At 32.3% G+C, this 14,071-nt stretch overlaps 1 protein-coding gene across 1 annotated transcript; it reads left to right on the forward strand.

Annotated features, from left to right (window-relative positions):
- The first annotated feature begins 243 nt into the window (after nt 1–243).
- LOC139514575 (uncharacterized) lies at nt 244–12,238 on the forward strand. The gene is made up of 4 exons (XM_071303964.1): nt 244–477; nt 2,129–6,402; nt 7,443–7,631; nt 10,817–12,238. Exons 1-4 carry the CDS (start codon nt 425–427, stop codon nt 11,284–11,286), a joined length of 4,986 nt encoding a protein of 1,661 aa, XP_071160065.1. The 5' UTR covers nt 244–424; the 3' UTR covers nt 11,287–12,238.
- Nucleotides 12,239–14,071: the final 1,833 nt, after the last annotated feature.

Consider the following 14,071-nt stretch of genomic DNA (forward strand, 5'->3'; position numbering starts at 1 on the left):
TCTTTTACAATAGGAACACAGATATTCCGTAACGATCAAGCATGGGTGAATTGCATCTGTATTTTTTTTAAAAGAGAAACTAAACATCGTCATAGATTTTAAAGTCTACATAGTTATATCTATGTATTTCTTGTATCTATACTGTCAATTAAGACCCAAACCAAAATTTAATCAGATACACGTACGTTTCATATTGATTAACTGCGCACCTACGATTCATAAAAATAATCAAAGATACTTCACCAGCTGTTGCATTCAACTCTATTGATTGATTGGAATTTAAGAAACACCATTTATACCTTCAACACGAGTAAACAAATGATATGACAATTTAAACGTATACAAAACGCGGAAGCCACGTTGCAATCAAATTTCTATTTCTTGTCCAAGTGACTTTTATTTTATCATATAAGATAGGAGCAACATGGAAACAAATTTGGTTTTTCTTGTATTCACACTTTACAGTCTTGTTCAGGGGTAAGTATCCTACAGTTTTTACGTTTTATTGATATCCCGTTATCATTGAACTCATATCGGTCTTTGTGTCAAACAATTTCGATTTTTCAAATAAATCATTTGTGTTTATAATTTACTTTAACTCGCTTTTAGGTGATAAAATATTAACTTGGCTTTATCACAATATCGGACACATACCACTCCATGACATTCTTTTAAAATTGAATTCGATTTTCATCATTAAATACGTCAATCTTTCACGACTTCATACCCTGTCTTTTAGATTGTAAAAATCATGTGTGCGATATAGTTTCAAAAGTTTTCCTTTTGGAGTGCAAAATATTCGCTCTTAATTATCTTCAACACGAAGATACAATAAAGCAGATTTATTTTTTAGAAGTGTTTACTGGTATTGACATATTTGATTATTGCCAATATTGGAGATGTTTAATTTTGGTCTTTTCGTTTTCGTTTAGTTGTTCCGGTTAGAAAGTTGTGATAAATGAGGATTCAAGTGCATTTAAAAAATAATAATTTTGTGTTTTTTCGCTGTAAAATATAATATATAATAAATGGATACTTACCATTCAAATGAGAAATCCCCGACACTGTAATGCAGGTTTATAACCAGTTTTAACTTCAGTTTTAACCCCCTCCCTTTTTTTTTATATATCTATATAAGATAAGTGGATTAAGAATTTTTAAAGGGGGTATAGGCAAGACAACGATAGGAGTGGGACGTTTTAAAAATTTATGCTCCAACCATTAATGTAGCTCCATAAAGGGGGAGGGAGTCCGTCTCTGATAGACACACTAAAGAATAAAATATTGGAATAACAGATGATAAAATACAACAAGCTCAAAAGAGAGACAAAAGAGAGACAAAAGATACCAAAGGGACATAAGTCGAAAATAATCTGACAGCGCCACAACCTAATTAAAATTAAATCCTTGAATTGTTCTGATATGTCGCGACACAAGGATATCAGAACAAGAGCAATTCAAGGATTTAATTTTAATTAGGTTGACAGCGCCATGGCAAAAAAACAAACAAATAAACGTAAAACGATCAAAAGACAAATCACAACTTCAGAACACTTAAAGACTAAGCAACACTAATCTGACTGGTCTCAGGTGCTCCAGAAGAGTAAGCAGACTCATTGATCCTATTCCACATGTGGCATCAGTCGTGTTATTCAGTTAGTACAAAATCGCTGATTATTCTAGTTCGGTAGGTCATATTCGCGAGAAAAAAAACCCAGTACGGGCTTGTAACAAGTTACAACAATGTTCGTTATGCATCCTAAGACTTATACAACCACTGTATATCTTTTGCAGTGTCCAAATGTTTGTGTTTACAGTTCATATCCTTTACTGTAGGCTGGCTATATAGTATTTTCAAAACTGAAGTATATTTTTCAGTTTTTAAAGGTTACTATAAAATATTTGAACATGGAATAGGGCTTTCTCTTTTTCAAACTGCACCAATTATTCCTTTAACTTTTGATCTTCTCATGCAGCTCTAAGATTAAAAATATTTCAATGATAAGCTATTTAAAAATCGAAATATATAGTGTCTTATTTTTCCAGCAGCTTATTAAAATTTTATTTTTCGTTTAAGAACCTACCCCAAGCTGATATGTCTAAGCAAGGTATACGTCTTTATTTTCAGAGGTGATTTGGACATTTCATTATGTGATGCTCGCCAGTGGTATTTAAAATGTGCAGCAGAAGGACTGTTTGACGGACCATTAACTGGGTCTCAAGAATCAGTGCAGTACGAAATTGAAGATATATTATTAAAAAGTAGAAATGATCCGACTCAAAGGCAAATAGACTGTATCTTATTGGAACAGTTTGAAAATATTTTGAAAAAGAAGTCAAAAGGGAACGAAGGTGATAATAGTGAAGCTGTAAACGAAATGGAAATGGATGAAACCGACATTCTTGAAGAAGAAACGGAGCATGATGTAACTGCTCCAACTGAAAATACTAACAACAAAGACGAAGATAATCAAGAAATGGACGAAACAAATAGTTTACCGGATGAAGTCACACATAGTTTCCATCTCCAGTCAGATTCTAATGTTGAAACAAGCAATGCCAGCGAAGAGGAAGATTCCAAAAATGCTGCAGAAATAGGTAATGTGGGACAAACAAAAGAACAAAACGGACAACAGGAAATGACAACAGAAAACAACGGAGAACAATTTCACGTTATGGAAGAAAATGAACAATACACAATAGATAAAAACGAAGAATATGACGAGCCACAATTACAGACAACAGAACATAACAAAGACCATCAACATACATTGGGACACACTGATGAACAACCACAGACTTCAGAGCAACACGGGACAAACACACAGAAAGAACACAATGAAGAACAACATAAGTCAACTGAACAAAGCGAACATGACGATAAAGTACAACAGACAACAGAACACAGCGTAGAACATCAACAGACAACAGACCACAGCGAAGAACATCAACAGACAACAGAACATAGCGTAGAACATCAACAGACAACAGAAAAAATAGTAGAACAGACTACAATTCAAAGTGATGATCAACAACAATTAACAGAAAAAGGGGGAGATCAACAACAGAAAGCGGCACCACAAGGGGAAGATCCACAAAATATAAAAGAACGAAACGAGGGTCAAACACAAACAACGGACCAAAATAGATCAAATAAAAAGACAACCGATCAGAGTGAAGATCAACAACAAATAATGGAACAAAACCACAAAACACAGACAACGGAGAGAAACGACGAATCTCATACGATTGAACAAAACAGAGCACAACCACAGGCAATGGAACGAGATGAATTTCAATCTGAATTTATTGACTCAATCATTGCAGATCTTTTTCAAGCAGAAAAGGCAAGCGAACAAGATAATGCAGCAAAAACAGGTAGCTTAAATATTGAACAAACTATGCCTATCCAAACACAACAAAACAGTCAAAATGCAGATATTCGAACACATGTTCTACAGGATGAGGCCCAGTTAAGTGGTTTAACACAGGAAAAAGAGATGCAAGCTGATAAAACAATCCAAACTACAGAGCATTTGAAAACAGAAATGCACGAAAAAGAAAAAGAAAAAGGGAATGAAAAACACATGGAAAAAGATACCAATATAATGATGAACACAGCAGAATTTGATCAAACATCAACTACTGAACAACACACTGACGCATCACCTGAAACAAATAAAATCAAGCCAACAGATAATATTTCGAGCAACGAACATCTTCAAAACGTAAATGACTTTGATTCGGAATCTGGTTACTCCGATGCAGAAAAAGACAATAATCTATTAAACTTTGGAGTGTGTAGAACAGACAAATCTAGTGCAACGGATATATTTCTTTTGCGATATTTGCCGTCAATCAATACAAATAATGAAAGTACAACTGAAAAATGCAGCGATTGTCTTGGCTTTGAATCTGACAACAAGAACAACCTGCCTGATGAATTTCGTGATAAGGATATCACCATGAACAAATACGAATCCACAGTATCTAGTAAGAAGCTTGTTCAGAAAGACAACACTCATGACAAAATGGACACTGTGAATCTACAAAATGACTCTGAAGATAAAAAGCAGAGTGGAAATACCAGGACTCCTGATTCACATTTACACTTGTCACAAGAGCATGCATATTCTATAAAGAAAGACAGTAAACAATCAGATCTGGTTCCCAGCAATGAAAATGCAAACGACGAAGGATATGTTTTGAACAGGGTAAACGAACTAGAACCTGACGACAAAACCAATGACAAAGATCAAACAAAAGAAGAAAATTTAAATAGCATGCAAGACGCAAACTTTAATCATATGAAAGAATTCTTTAAATCTAAAACACTTGAATATTCATCTCAGATCCAAAATTTAGAAATCCTGGTCATAAAACTTCAAAACCAACTGTTGATGGAAAAATTAGACAAGCAAAATCATTCCACATCTATAACTAAGTTAGAAAATAGTATTCTAAAACTAGAGAATGAATTACTAAGGCTAAACCATAGCCATTTTGACTTGAAAATAGAAAATGAGAAAATGAATAGACAGAAGCTAAAATATCTACAGTTGGATCACGTGCCAAAAAACGATTCTAAACAAGCAAAAGAAATAACAGATCAGACATCGAAAAGTTATGAAATAATAACACAACAACAAAGCAAAATAACACAACTAGCAGAATTACTCAAGAATCAGTCAAAAGCAATTCAACACATGAAAACGAGATACGATTATTTGGAAGATCAGAACCGGATGCTCTTCCAGATGGTCATGAATCAGACGACACTGATGACACAAATAATGTCGCGAGTACAAGAGTTATCCGATCAAAATATGCAACATAGGATCGAAGCACAAAGTCTGAAGGAGAAACTGGCAATATCAAAATTATCTGATAAAAAAGAAAATAATCATATTTCGGAGGTATCGAATGAACTACTAGAAAAAATTGATGCAATTGTGTCAGACAAGAAGATAGATATGACAGACGATAGAAAGAGCAAGACCAATAAACAAGACACAGGAAAGTTTGTCAATGAAGACGAGGCAGACGAAAAACTGAAAGACTACATAAATAAAACCAAAAAGCTTGCCGACATTACATATAACTGGTGTGGAAAACACCGAATGGTCTGTATATACAAATCAATTAGACTTTCAACGTGTGTACCATTTGTTCCACTGTACTGGTCTGTGTGCGAGGAAAGACAAATAAGAGATACAACCAGACCACAAATGGCGTATGGATATGACAGAAGGAAAACAGTAAAACAAGACCTGGAGAAATTGAAGGAACAGATATTCAATAAAGTAAATGCGATGCCTGTAGCTGAAGACCCAAAAGATAGAGACGGAGAAAAGACAGATGATAACATAAAAAATGACGACACTAAGTCACGAGCCTTTGTACAAGGAAGCGAAAACGAAATAGTTGAGATCTCAAAACAAAGTCCCGAGAGCAAACCTCAGACAGCTGACGTTGATAAAAAATCTATTGAAGAAAACGTAGAGGCAAAACTTCTTAAACCAACTACAGAAGAAACTACGGATAAAATAAAAAATACAGATATAACAGGCAATGAAGAATCCTCAGAAATCAAAACATCACAAAAGGGTGTTCAATTAGAAAGTATAATTTCTCACAAGGTACAAGACAGCAGCACAGGGGACGAAAACACGGTAGACAGGAATTCTAATGTGCAATCAGATATTAAACCTCATGAAAATACTGTAAAGCCGGACATAGACCAAACACAAGAAAATTTACTGACAAATAGTAAACATACTACAAAAGAAGATATAGAAATTCAAAAAACTGTACCGAAAGATAACCCAACCATTAACCAACAGCAAGATAGTAAAAATCAAAAGGCCAATACTCCAGAAGGGTTACCTCTAAATGAACAGGAGGAAAACAACTCCAAATCAATAAAAGAAGTACCAACAAATAAAGAACATAACAAAGAGTCTTCAGAACAGAAAAACAAGAAAGAGACTTTTAAAGAACCAGTATCAAATGAAAAACCAGTGAAAACTTCACAACAAGAAAACACTGTATTAAAGCAAGATAAAATACCAGATAACAAAATGGCACAGAAGAAAGTAGCAGAAGATAAACCCCAAGTTAAAACTTCTAAGACAAATGAACCTCCTAAAAAAAAGTCTACCGACAAACAACCAAGTACACAACACAAAAAAGCTGACAACATAAAATCTCAAACGCTATCACCTACAAAGGATTCGAAAATTACAAATCAAGAGAAGAAACAAGATGATAAAGCTCTGGATCCATCAAAACAAAATAAGAAAGAAGTGAAAGAGACAACAAAGCAACACAAGAATCACAAAGAAAATACCTTGAAAGAAGTTAAACTACGATACCCGAAAAAGGATCAAACAGAACCTAAAGGTATGTTTGTAGTCATTATGCTCTTTTTTGATATATGATTTTGAACATAAACTTATCATAGATCAGGATTGAAATTTTGTATTTGCGCCATACACGCGTTTCGTCTACAAAAGACTCATCAGTGACGCTCAAATAAAAATAAGTAAAAAGGCAAAACAAAGTACGTAGTTGAAAAGGCTTTAAGCATTGAGGACCAAAGATTTCTAAAACGTTTGCCAAATACCTGACGCTGAAAAGAAGTGGAAGATGATGACCCATTTAATATCTGCCCAGGATATGTAAAAAGTCAATTAATGATTGACATACTAGAGCTTACATCATATCCAATAGAAAACATGTCATAAAAATTGTAAAAACGTGAACCAGATTAAAATAAAACAAATAGATCGGGTCTGCAATGTGTGTGTTTAGGGATTAAGCTTGGGAAATCCGGACTGCCACTTTAAAAATATGGTGTGTTGGAAAAGAACATGCATTTTGCCTTGCAACAGGCCACCAAGAGAAAGAGTTGCAGTGGTTCTTTTACGGACAGGTAAAGTTACTTTCGCGTTGGAGAATTCGATTTGCCATACTTAAAAAAAAAATATTGCATCGCCCCCTATTAGCATGGGTTTGAATGCAATTTTGATAGTCCAATTCTGTAATTTATATCCTTGTCTGGTTCAGTAAAAAGGCACCGTTAATGTTATGAAACTCGGGGTAATGATGATAGAAATACTCATACTTATAAACATATAAGGTCATATAAATAACTTATTCAGAAGATAAAAGTTCGATTTATTGAATTGTCTATCCATTTGCAAATGTATTCAGACATCTTCAAAAAATGTATGGCATATCTTTCAGGTTTAAAAAAAATGTGTATGTTTAAGTTTTAAACTAAAGTAGGCATTAAGTCCAGATATTTAAAACTCCCATCCTACAAAGTTGCTGTTTATATATGAGTTGCCACAGAACAAAAATTGTTCATATAACTCCATGAAAGCACTTTATCTTTCATTTAACGTATCAAGGTTACTGAGTTATTGTTTATATTACAGATTGCTATGACTATTATATGCAAGGATACAAACGAAATTCAATTTACAAAATAAAACCATATGGTTTTGGTAAAAGTATACAGGTATATTGTGACATGAAAGACGGAGGCTGGACATTGATACAGAAACGATCTGATGGTACTACTAAATTCTTCAGGGAGTGGTCAGAATACAAAAATGGTTTTGGAGGTAAGAATTATTCAAAGCTTTGTCTTTAATGAAAAGTGGTGCATTAACTTTGTATGAATGCATACCATTATGTCAGTAGTGTTGCCCTCTAATGTCCTTTACTGGAATAATAAATATTGTTTATTATCATCCTATTATTTACCTTAAGTTATTACAGGTCCTAGTACTTTTGGTATAGGGTTCATCATAAACATGTTCCCAGGGTTCATGTATTGTTATTGTTAGGTTAGGGTTTGTTTTAGGTTAATGTAGGTTTAAGAGTTATAGTTAGAGTTAGTTTGGTATTGTCCTATATTCACAGTGTAGATACTATTCTGTACGCTATCCGGAAGTCGCGATTTTCGAAGCGAGAACTTTTTGGATCACATTTTAAATTTGATGGGTATACTGAATTAAACGGTAAGTTGATCATCTGTACATTGCTTAATGATTAATTCAGCCGACATCGATATTCTCAAATGGTTTAGAATTAAATTCCGCACATTCATTATTCGTATCTTTGCCTTAATCAAGAGATTTTCAAGTGCATCACTAAGAAAAATCAGTCGGCGAACCTAAAAACCAATCTTTTTAGCCTCTTAGTGTTCAAATTAACGTAAAATCCAGACTTAATTAACTAAATGAAGTATATTTCAAGTGGTGGTAAAAGTTTCAACCAGATCTTTGAAGCCAGAAATAAGAAAATTGCACTTGTTTGAATTTCTCACTGTACGATCAGTCTCGCTTGTATATTTTAAAACTGTATGATCAGTCTTTATGTCACTGTATTCTAGTGGTGATTTCAAAGTTATTTACGATACATTAGAAGGTGGCATTTTTCTAAATAACACAAATATCTTTCAATACATTCACATCCTGAAACATATTTTAGCTTAATAGGGTGTACTCGACTTACTACATTAAGTATAAGGATGTTTAAATGTTGCTAAAATAAGAGGAAGGTTTGATGTATACTAGTATATAAGTTTCAGAAATGTCCTCCGTTATACTTAAAATTGTACAAACACACAGATTTAGTTGTTATATAAAAATGCATGTATTTACACACATTCGAGGCCGTACTGTAGCCTATAATTGATCACAGTTCCTTCACTTTGTTTAAGATGTAGAGCTGTCTCTTTGACACTCAATTGTACACCACTTTGTCAAGCGGGGGGTTAAAGTGATGAAGAAGTCCGTCTTTCCGTTCGTCCGTTCGACCGGTACAATATGTTTCGCCGGTTTTGTAAGCGCATCTCCTCATAAACCACTTTATATACATTGGGGGTTCCGGCCATTTCTAAATGGAGAGGGGGTCCAATCCAGGAGAAAAGGGGATTTCAAATATATGTTCCCATACAAATGCATTGATAGTAAAAAAGGGTTTCAAACTGCCGGATCCCCTTTTTTTTAATCCGTCACTGATATAACTATTAATTAATCTTATTCGGATTCCTTATCATAAATGATAATGACTGTATTGTGCACCGTCTATTTCGAATTTTAGTAAAAATCTTTTATGGGGTTACTTTATATAAGATACGGACTTGAACATTGCATTATATGGGGGCACCCATCAGGTATTTCCAACACCTCCTAAACCAATCATTAAAGTTTTCTGAAATTGCTCCATTTGTACTCGATTAATGCATTATGGACCTTCTATTTCTGTAAACTTACCAAAATTAAATCACATGAATTAACCCCCTACGCAAAGCTGTCTTTATCCATTTTTTTGTTATTTAAAAAGCGACAAGCTTGATTTATGTTATCATCAATTGGTCAACGGAGGACGGTGTAAATAATCTTTAAAAATGTAATAGCTAGAAACAGATAACTGTAACGATACACTATTACAAAGTCCACAAGCGAATCATGTATTACATTTTAGGCATTTGATTTTAAATAAGACTGATGGAACAAAAATACAATTATTTTGCCATCTAAAAAATTCATCAGAAATATATTTGTATTGTCTGATGAAAGTAATTACACGTTGTAGTTCCCTGGATAGTTCATAATATCACATATACACGTATATACCTTCAAATTGCTCTTGTTTTTTCTTCAAAATCACGACTGGTCATACAGTCAAAAAATCTGAAATCGCTTCTAGAATACAGTCAGTTCTAGACTGATCGTACAGTTATTTATTTTGGGATACTCAAGGAAAACATATTTTTTTATGGGAAATACGAATATTCTACTTAAATACGAAAAGAATATTGAAACAGTATATATTTAACTGTAATCTGATGCAAATATTTGCAATAAAAGATTATTTGCTTTGTACTACGAGAGCAAAATTGTCCATCGATTTCACTTTTTTCTACCAAGTTGATGTGATGCACACGTATATTTTATATTCTAATGCATGTTTTTGTTACAGTAACTCATATTTATGATGCTATATATACCTTGAAGATGTTCAAAGCACTTTGTAGATATAGGAGTAAACAAATGATGAGAAAAGTTACCGTAGGCAAAACCGTCCTGTTAACCGGTTGGAAATCATCGCTTCGAAAATCGCGACTTCCGGATAGCGTACAGAATAGTATCTACACTGTGATATTTGTTGGGACAAATAAAGAAAAAGAATATCCTATCAATAAGGAATATTCAACAAATAAGTCTTGTGTGCCACACAAAATTTTCCCTGTTCAACAGCCAAATAAACTAACGAAAATTTTGACAGACCTAAAATATCATCTAATACAGGCCACAGAATATACATGTTTTTACTTTTTGTGTTACATTATTATGTCATTATATTATCTTTTCTTTGACCAATTGTTAAAAGGGTTTTTGTCTAGGGAGTACAGTATATAAATGTTTTAAAGGGAGACTTTTACAACTGAAATTCTTAGATATAGTCACTCTAATCGTTCTTGAACAAAATGACATACATGGTTTTGAGAAAATCAAAGTTTGTAACAAAGTGATTAAAATCAGGGAAATCTTATGTAAGACTAAGAAACTTAGAATAACTTGTATATTCTGACACAAAATATAGAAACACATCCTTTCAAAAAGGAACATAACAAAAAACTTGGCACACATTATATGAAATGAATAAGAAATTATCCCCTAAGATGACTTTTTAAATTTAGGCTATTTAGAAATGTGTCATAAGTTAACTGCAGTGTATAGTATTAGTCTAGTAATTTCTTGTGATCGTATCATAAAACAGTTTGCATTTTTTAAAGGATTATATGGTGAGCATTGGTTAGGCAATGATTACATTCACTACCTCACAAACCAGGACAATTACAAACTAAGGATAGAACTAACAAATTGGGAGAAAACAAAGAAGTTTGCTGAGTATGATGTATTCAGGGTTGATGATGAAAAAGAAGGATACAAACTAACAATAAGTGGTTATACTGGAGATGCTGGGGATGGAATGGCCAAACACAATGGTCATAAATTCTCTACCAAGGATGTGGATAATGATAAAGTAGTGAAAGAATTTGGGGGAAGTTGTGCTAATCGATTTAGTGGAGCATGGTGGTATTACAAATGTTATATGTCAAATTTGAATGGACTCTATTATAGAAATGGACAAATCCCACCAAAAATGTTTGATGGTATAACATGGAAGCCCTGGACAGGACCTAATTATTCTTTACGTTCAGTGGAAATGAAAATCCGACCATCTTTGGCAAAGGATAAATAATTGAAGTGTATCTTATCAAATAATCTAATGATGCACTAAAAGCAAGCTACCCAAGGGCTTAAATCAAAAAGGCATATGTTTTGCAATGGCATGCATCACAAGAAAGTTACATGGCCAGTGTACCACCCACTTATTCTTCCAGTCAAACAAAAACTTAAAAGAAAAGCAATACCTACAAATTGTTTTAGCTTAAACTATAAACAATTTTCTAAGATAAAATGGGTCACTCACATATAAGATGTTCTCGATCCATATTTTTTTATGAAGGGAATTTAGCAGGGAACAGCTGAAAAATAAATTGGAAAAGGGCTGGCTCCCACCTTATTTTCTTTAATTTGAATTCAATTGAAAAGATCTCATGAAAAAGGAGAGTTCCAGTCATTAAAACAACCAACCCCTCCCCTTTTTTGGGATCAAACAATACAATCATGTATAGATCGATAAAAGTGTTTGAATTATGTGTTGACTTGAAATTATCTATAGCATAAAATATTTAATGTTAAAAGCATCATGTTCTTCAGCTTATTATTCAGATATCTATATATAAATTAAGCATATTTAAATTCTGTGAAAAGATATTTTCTACATAAACATTTATTCAAATAATTAAATTTTCATTCTAAATATATTTTTTTAAATGTCAAAAAATGTTTACGCTTCATTACAAACATATGCATTTAGATAAATATAAGTAATTTGGTGTCATGTATTTCCATTTTTTGGAAAACGTCTTATTTATAGTGTACTTAATATAGATGTCTTTCATATCAATTATATTGATGAAGATGGTGCAATGTTGGAAATTTATTTTACACATTATTGTTCAGATTTTTTTTTTATTTAATATATAACAGTTTGGTTTTTTTACCAAATCACCAGTGAACTCTTTTTTTAAATATTGAGTTTCAGAAATACTTCCACTCAAATGAAATAACATAAAGAAAATGAAAAATTTCCAGATATTATATACATTTATAATAAAATATTTTAACAAATTCTGTTATGATGTTAGATTTTATATTCAGATTGCAACATCTAAATTCATATAAGTGCAAATTTTCAAACAGGTTGAATTCTTAAGAGCTTATGTTTGTATTGTTATATGTAAACTGAATCAAAATAAAACTTTTGTATTCGTATTTGTATTTGTTAACCTGAATTTTACCTGGGTATCTAAATCAACATTCTAAATTTGAAGCAGGTTTTTTTTCAAAATTTTTAATATCTAGATTTACCAAAGTTTAACTTGAACATTTTTTAAAATTCCTAATGGTTTTTTTTTTTATAGAAGTTCTTCTTAAAAATAATAATTGGGTTCACCAATTTCAAGAAATTTAATCAGTATTTTTGTTTATTTTTGTGGCAAAAATTTACTTAAATATACATGTACATTCCAGTTTGAATTGGTACCTTTTTGTTATTTAATTTGTGGTTTATAACAGTTACTGTAGCTCCTTAACAAATGTTACTTAAAGCCATTGATAGATTTATTTACTTGATACAATTTATGAAGTTCTTTTTTGTATAATTTTGTTAATTATTCTTACATATGTTGTACGGTCATTCTACATTTTGAAATAATCTTTAGGAATAAATTTTGTGACATATAAATCTATTTAAGAAATAATTCTTTCATGTCATGCTCTATGCTCATTTTAACATGGGTAGGCATTATATTTGTTATTATCTTAATACCGAGCGTTAGCGAGGTATTAAATGTTTACAAATATAATGCCTACCCATGTTAAAATGAGCATAGAGCATGGCATGATAGAATTATTTCGATTCTAATATGAATATTTTGAACTTTTGAACTTCGAAGCGGACCTATAGTAGACGCTCGAAATGTCGCCATTTGGATTTCATGAACCAAAAATGTTATAGAAAATCAGCAGTTTATTTATAAAAAAAACAACACAAACATTTAAACTTACTTTTAGAATGTCTTTATTTAATTTCCTAGCGAGCAACACCAACAAAAATGTCCATTTTGATCTCTGGCGTTGTTCAAAATTCATCTGACATTGCAACTTCAATTGTGACGTCAATCACGTGTAGCCCATGTTCTATTCGAATTAGAACATGGCTTTGTACCCAAAGCTAAAGAAGAACGTCATATTAGAATCACTATTATCCTTATTTTTACTGTTTTCAATTCTGTTTTAATCTTATGAAGTATGTGCAATACTGTAACTGTATATATCTGTCTTTCAATATGTTTCTATTTCATTTATACTTTTATCAGTATTACTGCACAAATAATATTTGTTCCTGTTCATAAAGTACTGGCATTTCATGACAATTTTGCTGATTATAATATTTATACATAAACAAGATTACAGGAATCATAAAAAATATGAGACAATACTACAGAAACACACTACCCTACTATAGCACTAGACTCCTCTGAAAATACACATTCAAAGAAAAAAACAAATGTCAACTAATGGTTCAGACAAAAAAAAATGTGTGGGGTTAAAACTGTTAACCATTTTACATGCACACAAACAATCACCCCTTTACATATCTTGAACATATGTTGAAATAAAAAAGAAGTTGTATTCCACTATTTTTTTTTATAATGCTTTCAATAAACAGGCTGGTGCTTCTGACATTCCTTGTATTATATATAGTTTTAGCAATTTATTTTTCTTTAATATTGTAAGTAGCACTGGCAAGATGCAGTTAAAAGTTTTGTCTATAATTACCTCTAACTAATGCCTGAATTCTTTTTGGTCTGTTTGAATTGAACTGTAATTGAATCAAACTGCTTGTAACTCAGAGC

This window comes from Mytilus edulis, chromosome 3, assembly GCF_963676685.1.
Source record: "Mytilus edulis chromosome 3, xbMytEdul2.2, whole genome shotgun sequence".
Taxonomy (NCBI): Eukaryota; Metazoa; Mollusca; class Bivalvia; order Mytilida; family Mytilidae; genus Mytilus; species Mytilus edulis.